Raw genomic sequence first — 19,881 nt, 5'->3', positions numbered from 1 at the left:
ATATTTGAATAAACCAATTCATACTTTTAACTTAAAGGGTTACTTCAGTAATTTAGCATTAAAGGGTTAGTTCACCTAAAAATGTAAATTATGTCATTAATGACCTTTAAAAGGTCTAGGATATTTTCAATACATTAAAGAGCACTGAACAAATGACACACGTACGTTTAACAGAGAAAGAATAAAACCGTTGCTTTTTTGCCCAGTATTCTTTGAATTATCAGTCTGTTTATTAAACTTACATCATTATATTTTGTGTAGCAGAATAATAAATATGTGCACATACACGCTGCTAGTTCGTGTTTAGAGCACTAGAATAGTCCAGTCAAGTCACCTTTATTTATACAGCGCTTTTACAATGACGATTGTTTCAAAGCAGCTTCAGTGTTAAACAGGACAATATTTGATTCGGCTGTTCAGTCGTTCTGGAGAAAACGGTGATGTTGACAATGTTGGCAGATCAGTATTATGGTTTATATTAATTTTATTTGGATATTTAGTTGAATAACTTACACACCAGTCCTGAGGGCTGGCTGACTGGAAGAGATTGGAAAAGGAGAGCAGTGTGCTTCGCTTTTTCTGCTTGTGTAGCAGACAGTGTAAAGAAGCGGACTTAAGAAAGTAGTGGACTCATAAGTGGACTCATATTTCAAGTATATGAAATATGTCCATAAAAAAAACACACTCGCTCCGCTCTGAATCTGGTGAGCTTTGTTAATCTCATCACGGCACTCCGTGCAGAAACCGCTCTCATGTGCGCGCCATGTGAAGTTTGAGTTCTCCGCTGTAATGAAGGGCTGAATCTGAAACCGCCCCTTATAAACATTATTTGAAGGAACAGCCATTTGTAGTGCTGTCCGAAACAGCCATTTGAAGTCCAGTCTCACACTGCTCCGCAATGTGCAGCTGATGTACACACAACGGCTGTCCGACTTCACACATCTTTTCACTCATTTTCATGCTCTCCTTCAAGTGAACTGTATTAGTGGACTAACATATAACAGTGAAACGGGTCCCTCTATAAACAGTGTCGCTGCGGCGCGTTCAGAACGGTGTTTAAGCCCAAAAAATAGGCCTTTGACTTCAAGTCATGACGCAAAGGTCACCTTTGGTATGGAAGTAGCTACCTTAGGGTCATACAAATAAATTTATCCTTAGACAAAAGTGAGATCATACTTTGTATCAGAAATAAAAAGTTGTTTTCAAAAATGGCCGTCAATGTGCCGAAAATACTCTAGAGCCCAAATTTTATCGCTTCTGTTATTGCTATATTGACAAATTTGGTGTCAAAGTGTATATTTGGGGGGTCAGGGAATCCAATAAAATTGGTTTCAAGTTTTAAAAAAAACTGATTTTCCCCATACCATGACAATTGGGGGTAAAAATGCACATTTCACATAAAAATTGTGTCATCAGAGTGAGTTTAAGTAGCATGAGATTTCGACCCGTCAGGAGTAGCCTATAGCAAATGAGTTCCTGCAACAACACATCCCATCTGCACCAGGAGCTGTGACAGCTGTTGAAGGTCAGAGGTGACAGGTTAACACTTTGAGGTTCGCATGACTTTCTCATTAAATAAAAACATGTTTTTAATGTTAGATCACTAATAACTAGCTAGCTTCATTATAACTAGTAACTAGTTAGTTTCATCATAACTGGATTAATTTTTATTGAAGTAAGCTCATACTAAGTCCAGGCGTTTCAGGAAAAAAGATTGAACAAATTGCAACAGAATCAAACTCTGGACTGGTGTGTAAGTATATATTGGTTCCCAATATATAAGACTGTGCTACGGAGGAGAGGTACAGAAACACGGAAGGTTCAGGTGTGGAGTGAGGAGGGTATTTCAGCACTGCAAGGATGCTTCGAGTGTACGGACTGGTCTGTTTTTTACGAACTGTCGGATAATATTAATGAGTGGACTGATGTGGTATGCAGTTACATTTCTTTTTGTGTTGAGAATGTGATTGAGACTAATGTGATTACCTGCCATTCAAACAATAAGCCCTGGTTTAATGCAGAATTGAAAAATCTTTTAAGGGAAAAAAGGGTTGCTTTCAAAAGCGGTGATACAATTGCTTATTCTGTTATTAGGAAGGAAGTTAGAGCGGCTATTGCAAAGGCAAAACATAACTATAAAGACAAAATAGAATGTAAATTTTTAAACTCAGACTTAAGAGCGGTTTGGGACGGAATTAAATTAATGACAGGTTTGCAGGAAACTAATAGGACTATGGTCTTTTTAAATGGATATTCATCTAATGTGTTTTTAGCTAATGAATTAAACAATTTTTATTTACGATTTAATGAGGATGATGATGATGTTAAGTTAAAGAATGACTATTCACAAAGTAATATGTTTAATATTGATGCTTCTACAGTGGCTAGGTTATTTAAAAGTATAAAAGTAAATAAAAGCCCTGGACCGGACAATATTAGTGGCAAGGTACTGAAAGCATGTAGTTCACAGTTAAGTGGTATATTTACACAGATTTTTAACCTTTCTCTTAGGATGCAAATTGTCCCACAAATCTGGAAACACTCCACAGTTGTTCCTGTGGCAAAGTGTAGAAATCCTAAGGTTTTAAATGATTTTAGGCCAGTAGCCCTCACCTCTCTGGTGATGAAAACATTTGAGAAGATTGTGAGAGGGGAAATATTGAAGTATGTAGAAGACAAATTAGATCCCTTTCAATTTGCGTACAGGGCAGGGAGGGGTGTTGAAGATGCTGTTGCGACTTTAGTGCATCTAGTACATCTGGAGACTCAAAAAGCAAGGGTACGGCTAGCTTTTATCGATTTTTCAAGTGCATTTAATACAATAAGGCCATATATGCTAGCCGAGAAGCTTGTGGAATTATTTAATCTGGATCTTAATCTGGTAGGATGGATAGTCAATTTTCTGAAAATAGGACACAGTGTGTGCGTGTCAATGGTCACATATCCTCCATGTTAAGTTCCTCCACAGGTTCTCCTCAAGGGTGCGTACTTTCGCCACTGCTTTTTATTTTATATACCAATGATTGTAGTACTACATTAGATAAGAGATATATACTGAAGTTTGCGGATGACACTGTCATTGTGAGCCTTTTAGCAAATGAGGAGACATTGCATGGTTCTGTGGTGGAGGACTTCGTTTCTTGGTGTACAAATTGTGGCCTAAACTTAAATTTAGCTAAGACCAAGGATATGATTATAGACTTTGGAAAGTCTGTTATTCCTGTCTCTCCTACTGTTATTAATGGTAGAGCTCTTGAACTGGTGGATGAGTATAGATACTTGGGTACAGTGATTGATAATAAATTAAACTATAATGCTAATACTGATGCCATTTGTAAAAAGGTCCAACAACGCTTGTTTTTCCTAAGGAAAATGAATTCTTTTAAGGTCTGTAGAGTGCTAATGATACTGTTTTATCAGAGTTTTATTGAATCTGTTATTTCTTATTGCGTCATTGTATGGTTTGACTGTATTACGTTGTCTAGCAGGAATAGATTGATGAGGTTAATTAAGACTGCATCTCGGATTATTGGAGTTACACAGATATCAGTGCAAGACATTTTTAAAGAGCGCATTGTTAAAAAAGCCAATGTGATAATTAATTCCTCTTCCCATCCATTACACAGAGAGTTTGTGGTACTTCCATCAGGTCGTAGATACAGAGCAATAGGAGGGAGAACAAAGAGATTTAAACACTCATTCATACCGACTGCCGTTTCTATGTTAAACCAATTGTAATTGTAATGATGTGTGTGATTGTATAAATTGTGTTTGGGACACGTGTGCAAATTAAATTTCCTGAACGGATGAATAATAATAAACTGAAACTGAACTGAACTGAAACTCAACTGATTTTGTATCCTCAATATGTCCTGAGTAAGACCCAAAGAATCTCATTAGGAGAAAGTTCAGAAAAAGACCCAAATCCTATTCATAAACATTGGGTACAGCGTTTTTAAAACATTCAGAGATTCAGTCAGTCATTAATTCAAGGTCCACTCAACTGTCAATAAGCTGTCCCAAAGGTAAGAAAAATGCCCTTTTGTTTATCCTACATGGATTATTTGTTAATATACATTAATAAAACATACCTGGTGATCAACTACAATTTATTGTGAACATCTGGATGTGTGCTGTTGTATTTTTGGTGAAACAATGTCAAGTTTAGGATTAGCGAATAGTTTCATTAGATAGCGAACACAACTAGCAGCAGCAAATCACTTGTTAGCTGTCTTAAGATATGGATACATGGATTGTTGTAGGCATTACACTGCCATGTAGACTATGTAGTTCAAATCATTAATCTTAAGTAAGGGATAATGTGTAGCGAGGCGGTTGTTATAGCGAATATTAACCCCTTCAGGCTGATTTAAGACCCCACCATGACTGACTGAATCTCTGAATGTTTTAAAAACGCTGACTCAATGTTCAGATCTGTTATTTATGCAAATTAGCACATCTGTAATTAGATTACGCACCGTTTGTCCATGTTAACAAACTATTTAAAAAAGACTTGTAAAACATGTTTTGTTAGGGGTTAACAGCTTATGACCCAGGACCAGTAGGGAAAATTAAGATCAAGAGTCAGGAGTGTAATTAATTAAAAGAAAAATGTACTAGTTTGCAATTTCAAAAGCAGAAGCCAGCTTCAAATCTCACAAGGAGTCTGTAGGCCGCGCTCCCTCTCTCACCGTCTCGTTGCCTCGCCCTATCGTACATACAATTGTCCCAACAGTTATACGGTTTTCAATTAGGCCCGTAGTGACCTTCCAGATCTGGAGCAGGCGCCAGCTTACCCAGAACAAGTCCACCCATCTCTTAGGGTGCCCATTGTACACCATTCTCAACTCTGATCTGTAACACAGAATACTGCGCACATACACAGATACACAGTTTCTCCAAGGTTGGAGCTGATTAAGCTCCAGTTCTAACCAAAACATACTGATAACATGTGCTTTCTCTCAGTGAGAGATACAGACAACAGTACAGGCAATATTCATCTTGACTCTTTAGTGTTTCAGTAAAAGGAAATATAAAAGGAATAAAATATAATAAATGAAATGAAAGACAAATCCATATTTCATCTCTGTAAGCCAGGCTAAGTGAGCAAACCCTGTTACTGCACTCCTGACATGTTAGGGGTGTGTGATACCTCAAAAATCCACACACACGACCTTGTTGCAAGTGTTTAGTGACACATCACACACCTCTAGGCCAGACCCTCAGTCACTCCCTAGAGACCAAACACACACTTTAGAAAACAAGAAACATAAAGCAAAATTATAACTGGAATAGATCATTATAATAATATAGAAAGATAAATATTGATTAAGGTTTTGATTATGAATTTAATTAGGATATATATATATATATATATATATATATATATATATATATATATATATATATATATATATATATATATATATATATATATATATATATATGCAGGGATATTGAAGCGGCAGTGGATTTCAGAAACACCCTTTCACTTGATATAAGTAATCAACTCTTTCATTTTCATGGTGATATCTGAAGGTTACATTTGTTTATCCTATTCATGTAGAAATAATGAATAGGATATATTTGGGTCTGTTTCTGATCCTTAATGGGATTCTTCGGGGCTTTTTTCCCCCTTACTCAGGACTAAATGAGTTGAGTTTGATTCTGTTGCAATTTGTTCACGGTTGTCCCCTATTTTAGCTTAAAATGTTTGGACTATATATGTTGCTAGCTAGTTAGTTAGCTTCATGAATTGATAGATTTGTACTTTTGCAAATGCTTGTTAATGCTCATGTTTAATTAATAATTATTAATAATTTGTTACGTTTATATAGATGTCGTGGCTCATTTTCCCACAGTGGTGCAGACATCTAAATAGAAAATCATCTTAGTGATGTATTTACACTAAACTATTAGTCTTCCTCACTTGAAAATTGTAGGTATGGCATTGCCTACTTATTAACTGTGAACATAGTTATGAACTTGTTGTCTCACTAATCAGTTCCTTTGCACCCATAATGCACATATTCAACAATTTCATACTCATAAAAGTTGTTATTTAGTTGTGAATAGACTGTGTGTTTGGCATGCGTTTTTTAAATACAATATTGTATACTTCACCTCCAATTGTCATGGTAAGGACATCATTATTGTTTTTTAGTCTTGGAACCTATTTGGTTGAACCCAAAAATGTACACGTTGATACCAAATTTGTTATGATAGCTATAACAGAAGCAAAGATATGGGCCTCTCAAGTATGGTCGGCAGCTATTTAAAAAAATGTTGTGTATTTATAAGATACAAAATGTGATCTCACTTGTGTCTTAAGATAAATGTATTTGTATGGCTCTAAGGTACTTCCATTACAAAGGGGACCTTTGCATCATGACTTGAAGTCAAAGGCCTATTTTTTGGGCTTAACCTCCCTAAAGTCACTGATTTCTACTACAATAATGACCCAGTTTAAATACACATTTATATTCCCAGCGCTGAAGTACCCCTTTAAAATGATCATGTGATCTCAATTTAAATGTTTTTAGTAGTGCAAACTTGGCTGTAAACCCTTACGCTCAAATTAATGAGTTGGTTTGAATAGAGCCAACTCAAATTAAACAAATGAGTTCAATTAAATTAACATTTATGTGTATTTAGAACTTTATTTTTCTTTTAAGTTCTCAAAACTGACACATTTTGAGTAATCTAAATTGTTTCATTGTTTTGAGTTTTATGAACTTGTTTCCTTTAATTTAGATTAACTTAAGGCGAGACACGGCAGGTGAAAACATTGTTTTTTCATGCAGTGGTTAATTTTGAGATTTTGGGCCAGTTTGCTCCCTTAACATGTAAGCTTTCATATCACAATAAAAACTATGTCGACATTACACATTAATGTGGTTAATTAACTATATTTTGTCAACTCGCGCCTTTAGATTTCTACCCGAAATCATCAAAAGTTATTCTAACGCGAGCTCCCGTGCCGTCTCCATTCACAGAAACATGTCATGCCTAGTATCATGTTAAAGCTCTCAGTGCTGTGTATGAGACGGTCTAATCCAAATATGGGCATTTCCTTTGTAGAACTAACCAACTGCGAAAGTTTGCAGCTTAAAATCACATCTGATTGGCCGATGTGAATTTCACACTACGTCATACGTGCCGCCGCTTCCTTGTGTATTCTCCGCCTGAGAGAAAATGCAGACAACGCCGAAATAAGCTCATAAACGTTCACAGAAAGGATAAAGTAGCAAGAGATGATAAAAAGAACGTAAACAACAACAGATTAGATGATGAAACCCTGTCAGAATTAGATTCAAATAGTTATAGATGGACATACAGCAAACAGGGACAGTTTTTTTTGCTGTTTTTGTGACTTATGATGTGTGTTTGTTAAGGTATTTCTCTTCAGCTTAAGGCTTTTGCTATCAATAATTGATTAATTTACATGTGTTTTAAATGTTAAACACTGTTGATATAAACGAAGTGAATATATATTTTGTTTGTAGCTTGGGGGAAATGTATGCAATTATACAATGCAAAACTTTAAAGGCTTTTTCTCAAAATGAGTTTTTTCTCTCACTCAGAGTTAGATATTTCCACTTCAGTAGCATCTACAAGCACAAGCTTTTCCAGCCTTATACTCAACTATATTGTGAAGGCTTTTACAGAGGGATATGTTGATATATAATTCCTATCTTGAATTATAGGTCTTTTTACTCCAAAAAAATATGGCGAAAATTGATTTTTCAAGGCTATTGTTAGTATTCTATAATTTACTAAAGCACAAAATAAGATATCCAGAATCCCCTCTGTAAAAGCCCTCTCATCTAATATGTTAACAAATAGAATCAAGAATTTTGAACCTGTTCCTTTCCAATTTCCAGATTTTGCTTTTGGAAATATATGCAAATGAGCGTATATTTAAGTATACAAGGCCTCATTTGCATATTAAAGCATGATTTTATACAAAACTTGTAATACATTTTTTTCTTAAGTTTATGCCAGTAACAAACTGGAAAAGTTTCATAGTGATATCTTGTAATTTAAAAAAATTCCCTATTTACCTGTAGTGTCTCGCCTTAAATTTAACCAAAACTGGACTGGGATTTCCATTTCCCAGCATGCTTTGCCATGGCACTCGAAGGGAAGATAAAATAGCTAAATTAATTGTTATATTAGGTTTTTAGTGCAAGATTAACAATAAGGTGGATATTTAATAGTGTTTCATGTTTTGTTATGCTAGTTTCCCTTACGCAACAAGAATATATTTCTCAATATATTAGTTGACAATATATTTCATGTGTCTCCATATATTGTGAAATTTACATGGTAATATATCATATGATATATTATATAATAATATATTATATATGCAAGTCATATATTGCAATATATGGGACAATACTGCAATTATTGCCGTTTTCATATATTGAATATATACATATTATTATACTATTCAATATATTGCTATGTATATTGAAATATATTCTACAATATATGAAATTATATATTGGAAGAGTCATTGTATATATATGTAAATATATATGTAAAATTATATGAGATAATATACCTCAATGTACTGGATAATATAATCAGATTTATATGGGAACATATGTCTTAAATATATTGATTTATATTACATAGTATATAATTATCATATATATTGTATACATGGTAAATATGAAATAATCTAATGTACACTGTCTGTCATATATTTTAAAATATAACAGATTAAAATATAATATAGAAATTAGGGCCAGGACTCGATTAAAAAAATTAATCTAATTAATTACAGGCTTTGTAATTAATTAATCGAAATTAATCGCATTTTAATTGCATATAAATATTTGACCTGAGAACAATGAGAAGTAATTTTTCACATGGATGTTTAGTATACCATTGAATAATGACTGAATACATAAGCTTAATCAACAAAATATTGTTTATTTATTTCAGTCCAGCAGACCAGTGCATGTTTGCCAGTTTAGCAAAAGCATATTTGTGATATTTGAGGCTCGATGTGCTGCGGTGATACGCGAATTCCTTGTTGTATAGCTTGCTCACAACCGTGCTCTAGACGACGCTTCCATTCTTTCGTTTTTTAAAACAAAATTTCCCATCCACGGGGCCAAGCAAAGCGGTCTCATCAGCTTCTTCGTTCCATAGCTTTTCGTTCATGTTCACATGCTTTGTTGTCGTGACGCCGAAGCGCTAGTTGGTGTTCCAGTATAATTGGTCAGTCGAAACTCATTCATTGAAAAACGTACCGCGGTGCAAAAATAAGTGTGGTAAAAAATTTTTTTTTTTTGCGTAATTAATTAATGCGTTAAAGTCACGTAATTAATTAATCTTAATTCAAGCGTTAAAGTCACGTAATTAATTAATCTTAATTCAAGCGTTAAAGTCACGTAATTAATTAATCTTAATTCAAGCGTTAAAGTCACGTAATTAATTAATCTTAATTAACGCGTTAAAGTCACGTAATTAATTAATCTTAATTAACGCGTTAAAGTCACGTAATTAATTAATCTTAATTCAAGCGTTAAAGTCACGTAATTAATTAATCTTAATTCAAGCGTTAAAGTCACGTAATTAATTAATCTTAATTAACGCGTTAAAGTCACGTAATTAATTAATCTTAATTCAAGCGTTAAAGTCACGTAATTAATTAATCTTAATTCAAGCGTTAAAGTCACGTAATTAATTAATCTTAATTAACGCGTTAAAGTCACGTAATTAATTAATCTTAATTCAAGCGTTAAAGTCACGTAATTAATTAATCTTAATTCAAGCGTTAAAGTCATGTAATTAATTAATCTTAATTAACGCGTAAAAGTCACGTAATTAATTAATCTTAATTCAAGCGTTAAAGTCACATAATTAATTAATCTTAATTAACGCGTTAGTCACGTAATTAATTAATCTTAATTCAAGCGTTAAAGTCACGTAATTAATTAATCTTAATTAACGCGTTAAAGTCACGTAATTAATTAATCTTAATTCAAGCGTTAAAGTCACGTAATTAATTAATCTTAATTAACGCGTAAAAGTCACGTAATTAATTAATCTTAATTCAAGCGTTAAAGTCACATAATTAATTAATCTTAATTAACGCGTAAAAGTCACGTAATTAATTAATCTTAATTCAAGCGTTAAAGTCACATACTTAATTAATCTTAATTAACGCATTAGTCACGTAATTAATTAATCTTAATTAACGCGTTAAAGTCACGTAATTAATTAATCTTAATTCAAGCGTTAAAGTCACGTAATTAATTCATCTTAATTAACGCGTAAAAGTCACGTAATTAATTAATCTTAATTCAAGCGTTAAAGTCACGTAATTAATTAATCTTAATTAACGCGTAAAAGTCACGTAATTAATTAATCTTAATTCAAGCGTTAAAGTCACATAATTAATTAATCTTAATTAACGCATTAGTCACGTAATTAATTAATCTTAATTAACGCGTTAAAGTCACGTAATTAATTAATCTTAATTAACGCGTTAAAGTCACGTAATTAATTAATCTTAATTCAAGCGTTAAAGTCACGTAATTAATTAATCTTAATTAACGCGTTAAAGTCACGTAATTAATTAATCTTAATTAACGCGTTAAAGTCCCGGCCCTAATAGAAATATTTTCTAAATATAGAAAATATATTGAATGTCATGCACCATCTGGGCTTTGGGCTATTGTTAATCAACCTCTGTAAACATATGCAGGAGCTTGCTTAACTCATAAAAAATACTTTGTTTCAATAAACATACATTAATTCATTCAGTTTTGTTTGTATATCAATGTATTTTAATATATGAGTCAATATATAGCAATAGGTTGTCCATCCATATATTGCTATATATTTTCAAATATATGAGGAAGTTTCTGATACATTGAAATATATTTTCTAATGTATTGCAATATAAATTCTAGTATATTGCAATATATTTTTGTTTCGTAAGGGTTAGAAGAGTTTATGTAGGGTTTCCATCATGTGGCGAAGAGCATGAGTTTAGTTTGAGAACAGATTTATGATGCATGTGTTATATTGTTGTCCTCATTAAGCAAGTGCTATGCTAATGCTATCAGAGCATTGTGTCACCAATTAGCAATCTAGATATTGTTGAATTAGCTAGTCAGGCTTTCACAAAAATGTGAGATTAAATTATATTCTTAATTTAAATGTATGAATGTGCTTACTTATATATTTCAAGTTCAGATCAATTGAAATATATATGTGTACAAACTAAAAACCTGCAAGTTCTGCTTACTTAAACTTTACATTTCTTAACTTAAAAATAATTGAGGCAACTGATTACCTTTTTGGAGTTTTGCCACCTTATTTTGGTTTATAGTGAGTGTAGCTTTATCTAGCTAATTCAATAAATGCTATCTTGCTAATTGGTGACACAATGCTCTGATAGCATTAGCATAGCACTTGCTGAATGAGGACAGCAATATAATACATTTAACATATCTGTTCTCAAACTAAAATCTTGCTCTTCGCCACATGATGTTAACCGAAACTCCTCTAAACAAGCATAACAAAACATTAAACACTAATAAATAGCCTACTTAACATTAATCTTGCTCAAAAACATAATATCATAATATTATAGCATTTACTCTCCCTTTTGAGTGTCATAGCAAAGCATGCTGGGAAATCGAGATCCCAGCACAGTTTGGGGTAAATTTAAGTTAGTCTAAATTAAATGAAACAAGTTCATGAAACTCAAAACAATGAAACAATTCAGATATAAAGTTATAGATACTCATAAATGTAAATTTGATTGAACTTGATTTGTTTGGCTCTTCTCAAACCAATTCATTATTTTGAGCGTTCGGGTTGTACCCTAATAGTCAGCGGGGTCTTAAAAAGTATTCAAAGTTGATCAATCCATTTTGGAAAAAAATTAGACCCTTAAAAGGTATTTTATGAGGTATTACATTTTGTTCAAGCTTTGTCAAAAGAGTTTGACTCCAAAAAGTATTCATGAATATATTTATTTTCATCCCCATAACTATTAAAAAGCTACGTCTACGGTCTACGGGTGACGTCACGTATTTTGCGAAATGCGCGGTTAGGTGATGTTTTGCCCTCCATACGTCGCAAAACAGATATGCAATATAAACGATACAAAATTGGCCTACAGTGGCGATTTCTTTAAGACTCCAAGGGAAGCTCGGCTTCCCTAATAATGTCACAAAATTAATAGTCAAATATGTACTATTGTATTAACATTTTATTGACTAAAAATGCGTTATAAAACAAAAGTAATCATTCTAGAAATCATCTCAAAGACGAGTTCGTTCAGAATCAGTACCATACAGCAGGTCGGCTGACTCGATTTCCTTCTCATACATTCCCGCAGCATCACAGTGCATTTCCCTATTGAAGGCCAGCGTCCATTGACTTCAATGGGGCTGCTTTGAACGGTTTGTTTCAGCGCTTCGAAACTAGACAGTCATTGGATAATTACAATTATACACCACAATTATATAATTGTTTCAGTTTTACAGAGTTTAATATTTTTTTATAGCTCTGCTGGCCATTGAGAGGACACTGGTCAAGTCACTTGAAAAGACTCCTAGTTGGTAGCTACGACAGGGTCACAGACCATTTTCTTGAAAAGGAACGTAGGGCAAAATTTACTTTTAAATAAATAGACAATCTTATGATGTAATAATAAAAATAAAATAATGCGTTTGATTTATATAGCGCTTTTCAAGGCACTCAAAGCGCTTTACATAGAAGGGGGGAATCTCCTCAACCACCACCAATGTGCAGCACCACCTGGATGATGCGACGGCAGCCATATTGCGCCAGAACGCCCACCGCACACCAGCTGATTGGTGGAGAGGAGACCGAGTGATGAAGCCAATGAGGAGAGGGGGATTATTAGAGATAGATGTAGATTAGAGATGGGGATGTAGGCCGAAAATTAGCTTCCCCTCTCTGACAGACCAGTAGCCGCCACTGTTGGCCTTTGATAGAGATTTTAATTCTACATTATACTACAACTGTTTATTAAGTTAAAGGTTTGTTGCTGATTAGAACTTGAAGTACGATGAGGTCTTAAAATATTTTAAAACGGTCTTCAAAAAGTCTTAAAATTAATTTCAGGATTCCTGCATATACCCTTGCCAGACATGACACTGCACTAGTAATGTTTTCACACAGATTAAATTTTGACTCGTGCGTTATCTCCTAATGAAGTAATTTCTCCCCCAGGGCCGGATGGACACATCACGCGGTACAACCTCTCGTGGCTGGCTCAGAGCAGCTATGAGGGCCAGAAGGAGAGCGCCATGCAGCCGCGCATCCTGTGGGATGCAGATATCTACTCCAGTGCTAAGGTGCCCGCTGCCAGCTGGGACAAGTTCATGAGCTGCGACGAGGAGCTGAAGAACTTCCTCAACAGCTTCCTGCTTTATGGGATTGCCTTTGTCGAAGGCGTCCCACCAACCCTAGAGGCTACCGAAACAGCCTCCCAAAGAGTGAGCCTCATCAGGTCAGGACGAGTGTTTTGCTGCTCCAAAATGACTTGGTTTTAAATGCGATAGATCACCATTCATCATTTATTTACCCTCATGTAAATAAATGGTATATTTTTAAATCATAAAATATAGAGTTGTATATCATTGTTTATTATTTGATAGTTTTTTTTATTAATTTATAATGCTTTGTTACAACTGTAGTTTTAAAATAGTAGGCTAATGTTCAAAGCATTGTTTTCCTTGATTTTAATTCCTGTGTAACTGCATATATTATGTTGTCATTTACAAAATATACACGCACCTATAGGATTATTAGGAACACCTGTTAAATTACTCATTAATGCATTAATCTAATTAACCAATCACATGACAGTTGCAAGCAATTCTGAGCGTGGCGTGGTTGTTGGTCCCAGACCGGGCCGGTCTGAGTATTTCACAATCTGCTCAGTTACTGGGATTTTCACACACAACCATTCCTAGGGTTTACAAAGAATGGTGTGAAAAGGGAAAAACATCCAGTATGCAGCAGTCCTGTGGGCGAAAATGCCTTGTTGATGCTCGAGGTCAGAGGAGAATGGGCCGACTGATTCAAGCTGCCCAGATCAAATTCAAAGCTCTGAATCTTGCTTATGGATCTTCCACAAGCTCAGCACCCGCATACTTCGACTCACTCCTACGAGTCTACACCCCCACCAGAAGCCTTCGCTCAGCTAATGAGCGAAGGCTTGTGGTACCATCACAGAGAGGCATGAAATCCCTCTCTAAAACGTTTTCTTTCATTGTTCCTGGTTGGTGGAACGATCTTCCATCCTCCATACGCACGGCATAATCACTCGCTTCATTCAAAAGACAGGTAAAAACTCATCTCTTCCACGAGCACTTAATCTTACATTAAAAAATAAAACTAAAATAAAATCTCTTTCTTCCTCTATCTCTCCTTCTTCCATTTTCTTGTTTTTGCTACTCTGAGCGGTATACAAATCTTGGTATTTAGGGCACTTTTTGTGTTTCGTTGCCTCTTCTTAAAGGATCGCTTCCTGTTCTCCTGAGTTGTAAGTCGCTTTGGATAAAAGCGTCTGCTAAATGCATAAATGTAAATGTAAATGTAAGCTGATAGAAGAGCAAATTTGACTGAAATAACCACTCGTTACAAACGAGATATGCAGCAAAGCATTTGTGAAGCCATAACACACACAACCTTGAGGCGGATGGGCTACAACAGCAGAAGACCCCACCGGGTACCACTCATCTCCACTACAAATAGGGAAAAAAAGGCGACAATTTGCACAAGCTCACCAAAATTGGACAGTTGAAGACTGGAAAAATGTTGCCTGATCTAAAGAGTCTCGATTTCTGCTGAGACATTCAGATGGTAGAGTCAGAGTTTGCCGTAAACAGAATGAAAACATGGATCCATCATGCCTTGTTCCCACTGTGCAGGCTGGTGGTGGTGGTGTAATGGTGTGGTGGATGTTTTCTTGGCACACTTAAGGCTCCTTAGTGCCAATTGGGCAATTTAAATGTCCAATTGGCACTATTAAATGGCGTTTAAATGCCACAGCCTACCTGAGCATTGTTTCTGACCATGTCCATCCCTTTATGACCACCATGTGCCCATCCTCTGATGCCTATTCCAGCAGGATAATGCACCATGTCACAAAGCTTGAATCATTTCAAATTGGTTTCTTGAACATGAGAATGAGTTCACTGTACTAAAATGGCCGCCACAGTCCCCAGATCTCAACCCAATAGAGCATCTTTGGGATGTGGTGGAACGGGAGCTTCGTGCCCTGGATGTGCATCCCACAAATCTCCATCAACTGCAAGATGCTCTCCTATCAATATGGCACAACATTTCTAAAGAATGCTTTCAGCACCTTGTTGAATCAATGCCACGTAGAATTAAGGCAGTCCTGAGGGCGAAAGGGGGTCAAACACAGTATTAGTATGGTGTTCCTAATAATCCTTTTGGTGAGTGTGTGTATATATGGAGGTGTATTGAAGCAGCAGTGGATTTCAGAATCCCCCTTTCATTACATTTAGACAAACAGGATGAGGAAAGACAGCAGACAATTCTAGAACCCTGACATTTTTTGAATTACATCTGCAGAAAATGAAATTCCCAATAATAGTTTCTAATTAAAATGACTTTATTTCCTTGCATTTCCTCGTTTCCAGAGAGACCATGTACGGGCGGATGTGGAACTTCACTTCAGATTTCTCTCGCGGAGACACAGCCTACACTAAGCTGGCACTGGACCGCCACACCGATACCTCATACTTTCAAGAACCCTGCGGGTAAAGGCGAACATCAGTTAGCCACGAACGGCTTAACACAGTCTGTGTGTCAGATCACGTTTCCTAAATGTGCATGTTTAGATCAGCAGGGAGTCAAATTCACATTCTCTCTGTGCTGTTAGAAGAGCTTAGTGTAAATGGTGAAGTAACTTTAGAGTACAGTAGGGCTGGGAGCTGTTTCTGTTGCTTTCTTTGCCATATGCTGCACGTATATATTCAACTCTTCTGCTTCCAATGTTTAGTGAACAGTGAAAGCAGAGCTCTGCACTGTCTGCGTTATCTGGTAACGTTCTTTGGGAAAGTATACTTGAATTTAACATATTCGATATTCACAATATTTTCAAATTTTACATCTTCGTCAAAATGACTGTGATATTATCGCTAATATTCGATATATCGCCCAGCCCTAGTGTACAGGGAAGAGATTTGACTAGTGGTGTACACACTTTTCTACTCACTTTAATATCACAAATGGCAGTGGTTATCAGTTTAACATACTGACAGTGCAACCTGTAACAAAATTCAGTCGCACCGGTAGGAAAAAAGGTTGCAAAAGTCCATAGCCCTGCTTAAAGCCTAGTTCACACACTGCCAGATTTTTGCACCGATTTTGAGTCGCCAACTGGTTTTGCGAAATCGCTGACAAATGCCCGAGATCATAGGCAAATCGGTGCTTGTGCACGTGAGTGACAATCACGCAGTGTGAATAATCAAAGACGCGATCAGAGAGAATCACCGACAAGTCGCCGACGCCTGTGAGATATTTGGCATGCTAAATATGGACCTGTCGGCGATTGAAACTCCTGCTGTGTGAAATGAGTTTTGACTGAAAATTACATCGGCGATGACAACAGCCAATGAAAGAGTATGATACAGGGCAGTGGGAGGTTCAGGGAGGAGTTATAGAGCAGAATATCAGTATTTTAATAGATATATTCACAATTATATCAACAGAAACATAGCCCAAACATTTGCACGTCCAGCCACAGCAGCACATTCCAAAATTATTTATTTACCTCAAACTCTCTTTGCAGAACACAATCCTGGCTCCCTCTGTCTCTCCAATAATTTCTTCCGCCATAATCTTTTTTCTTTTTCTCCACAAATCAGCACACACACAATTTTAAGCAAACGTTTTGCAGTTTATCATTTTTAATAGCAAGTCTCGTACGGGAACTCTGGTCTGACGCACGTCTCACGTTTACTCGTCACATCGCACGTGTGTTTGGGAAACGTAGTTTGTGCACCGGAGAGAGAGAGTTGTCTGCGATTCTTCCTCTTCAGTCATGCAGTGTGAACTCCTCTGTCGTCAAACCATCGTGCAGTGTGAACACAGCAGAGACTGAATGATACCCCAGATAGTCATGCAGTGTGAAAAGAGCAGTGACCCGATGAGTTTGAAAATCATGCAGTCTGAACTAGGCTTAAAGCTGCGGTCCGTACCTTTTTTGGGTTAAAAATGATCCTAAATAAAATTGAGCAAGTACATAACCAGCCAGGGTTCAAAACTATCTGCTTACCTTAGCTTGATTTACAACGGTAAGCATGTAATAATGTTTTTAATTCCAGTGGTACTGGTGGACTTCCGTGGGAAATTCGAGCATATCTTTGCTTCGTTGCGTCACATCTGAACACATAAAGAAGGAGTCCCGGAGTATTGTGTGTGAGGATGTTGGAGGTGGAGATTTATAGCCTTTTCTAGGCAACGATTCGAGCCACGAACGCTGTGATACCACCCTTTTAATCCGTTTATGTCTTCTTGTGCTCTATAAGCATCCAGGTGTTTCACTGTCTGAGACACGAGGGCACCGGAGGCAGGACTCTTCTGGTGGACGGCTTCCACGCGGCTGACGCGGTCCTCCAGCGAAAGCCTGAAAACTTTGAGCTGCTTTCCCACGTGCCAATCAAGCACGAGTACGTGGAGAATCTAAGTGACCATCGCAACCACATGATCGGCATCGGCCCCGTGCTCAACGTTCATCCGTGGAACAAGGAGCTGTACATGATTCGGTAAGACCTATGTGCTTTCCTGACATGTGCAACTTCAGTGGAATAAATTATAGCACTTTTCATAATACACATTGTTTCAAAGCTTGACATAAAATCCTAGCCTGGTTAAAACCAGAGCATTCTGAGTAGTATCTGAGTTATGGTCTGGCAAAGCTTCATAGACAGATCATTTCCAAAGGGGTGTCACCAACGGACGATGACGTGTGTGTGTGTGTGTGTGTGTGTGTGTGTGTGTGTGTGTGTGTGTGTGTGTGTGTGTGTGTGTCACCAACGGACGATGACGTTTGCATAATGACGGAGAAACATCTGAGACAGCAATTCTGTTTGTGACTTAGAGGAAGATGTTGCAATGGCTTCTGACGACTTTTGCCGTTGTTGTAAAAGAAATATAATAGCTGATCACTCATCAACATTTCTGCCAAATTTGGAAAACCCTAATAGCATCTCAGACCGACTGAAACATCTCGGATTGACGGTCGAAATCATCATGCTCTGACAGCATTCGCCCCCACTGTAAGGCATTTGTTTTGCAATTAGAACGCAATTTGCAATATTTTGAAAATAAAATAATATTGAGGAGTCTTTGGAAAATTGTGTGGAATAAAAACAGTGGAATAAATGGTCTTTTTATAGCACTTTTCATAATACACATTGTTTCAAAGCTTGACATAAAATCCTGATTTAATCAAAACAATATCGGCAGATTAGAGCTGTGCGATGATAAAGTTGAGCTGTATAGTTTTTATCACCTAATGTGAGAATAGTGTATGTATGCGGATAAAGGTAGAACATTATGACCACTAACAGGTAAAGTGAATAACACTGATGATCTCTTCATCACGGCTCCTGTTAGTGGGTGGGATATATTAGGCAGCAAGTGAACATGTTGTCCTCAAAGTTGATGTTAAAAGCAGGAAAAATGAGCAAGTATAAGGATTTGAGCGAGTTTGACAAGGGCCAAATTGTGACGGCTAGCCTCTGCACCCATAGTAAAGCAGTTCCTCAAACTCGGTCCTGAAGGGCCACTGTCCTGCAGAGTTTAGCTCCAACCCTAATCAAATACACCTTCCTGTGATTTTCTAGTGATCCTGAATCCCTTAATTAGCTTGCTCAGGTGTGTTTGATCAGGGTTGGAGCTAAACTCTGCAGGACAGTGGCCCTCCAAGACCAGGTTTGAGGAACCCTGGCTCAAGTGATCAAGGAAATTTGTTTCCTACGGATATTTTCTTGTTTTGCAGGTATAATAACTATGACCGTTCAGTCATCAACACCGTTCCTCATGATGTGGTGCGGCGCTGGTACACCGCTCACAGACATCTGACCACAGAACTGAGGAGACCAGAGAACGAGCTGTGGGTCAAACTCAAACCTGGCAAGGTACATCTCCTCATGTGAAACACACAGAAACGTGCCTGGGGCATATTTTATCATAAAAAAGACTAGATGAAGGCATAAAAAAATTATGGTCCTCAAAATAGACTTTATTTTTTAAACAGGGCAAATCAGTATAAGAGCTCTATAATCCCGTAAAAACGCAGATGGGAGTGGACAGTTGAAGGGTTAGTTCACCCAAAAATGAAAAGTGTCATTAATTACTTACCCTAATGTGGTTGGACACCTGTAAGACGTTCATCTTCAGACACAGATGAAGATATTAGTGTTGAAATCCGATGGCTCAGAAAGGCCTTCATTGACACCAATGTCATTTCCTCTCTCAAGACCCATAAAGGCACTAAAAACGTCGTTACAAAGCCCATCTCACTACAGCGGCTCTACAATCATTTTATGAAGCCACGAGAAGAGTTTTTGCAGATGTAAATGAATAGGGAAATTGAATTGTCACTAGGGTTGGGCATCGAGAACCGGTTCTAACTTGGAACCGTTTAAAAAATAACGATTCCATTGGAATCGTTTAGAAAATTTATTTTCGGTTCCGATCTTCGGTTCCAAACGCGCAAGTTTTGGTTTCCATGGCCACCTGATTTCCGGTGCTTGCGCGCCCGCTTGTTCTTTTAGTCATGGAAGCCCGGTAAGCGGCTCTGAAGTGTGGATTTATTCCACTTTTAAAAGCCTG

The 19,881-nt window shown here is 36.7% G+C and overlaps 1 protein-coding gene across 3 annotated transcripts in view; it reads left to right on the top strand.

Annotated features, from left to right (window-relative positions):
- tmlhe (trimethyllysine hydroxylase, epsilon) overlaps positions 1-19,881 on the top strand; it is a 52,756-nt gene that overhangs the window by 26,996 nt on the left and 5,879 nt on the right. For all 3 annotated transcript variants that reach the window (XM_067424056.1, XM_067424055.1, XM_067424054.1), the window contains exons 4-7: positions 13,234-13,513; positions 15,678-15,797; positions 17,571-17,807; positions 19,046-19,184. In XM_067424056.1, the coding sequence (XP_067280157.1) occupies positions 13,234-13,513; positions 15,678-15,797; positions 17,571-17,807; positions 19,046-19,184 (776 nt within the window). The remainder of the gene's footprint in view (positions 1-13,233; positions 13,514-15,677; positions 15,798-17,570; positions 17,808-19,045; positions 19,185-19,881) is intronic.

The sequence above is a fragment of the Pseudorasbora parva genome, chromosome 18 (assembly GCF_024679245.1).
Source record: "Pseudorasbora parva isolate DD20220531a chromosome 18, ASM2467924v1, whole genome shotgun sequence".
NCBI lineage: Eukaryota > Metazoa > Chordata > Actinopteri > Cypriniformes > Gobionidae > Pseudorasbora > Pseudorasbora parva.
Note: the sequence above shows the minus strand (reverse complement) of the source record. Positions and strands in the feature narration are given on the sequence as shown.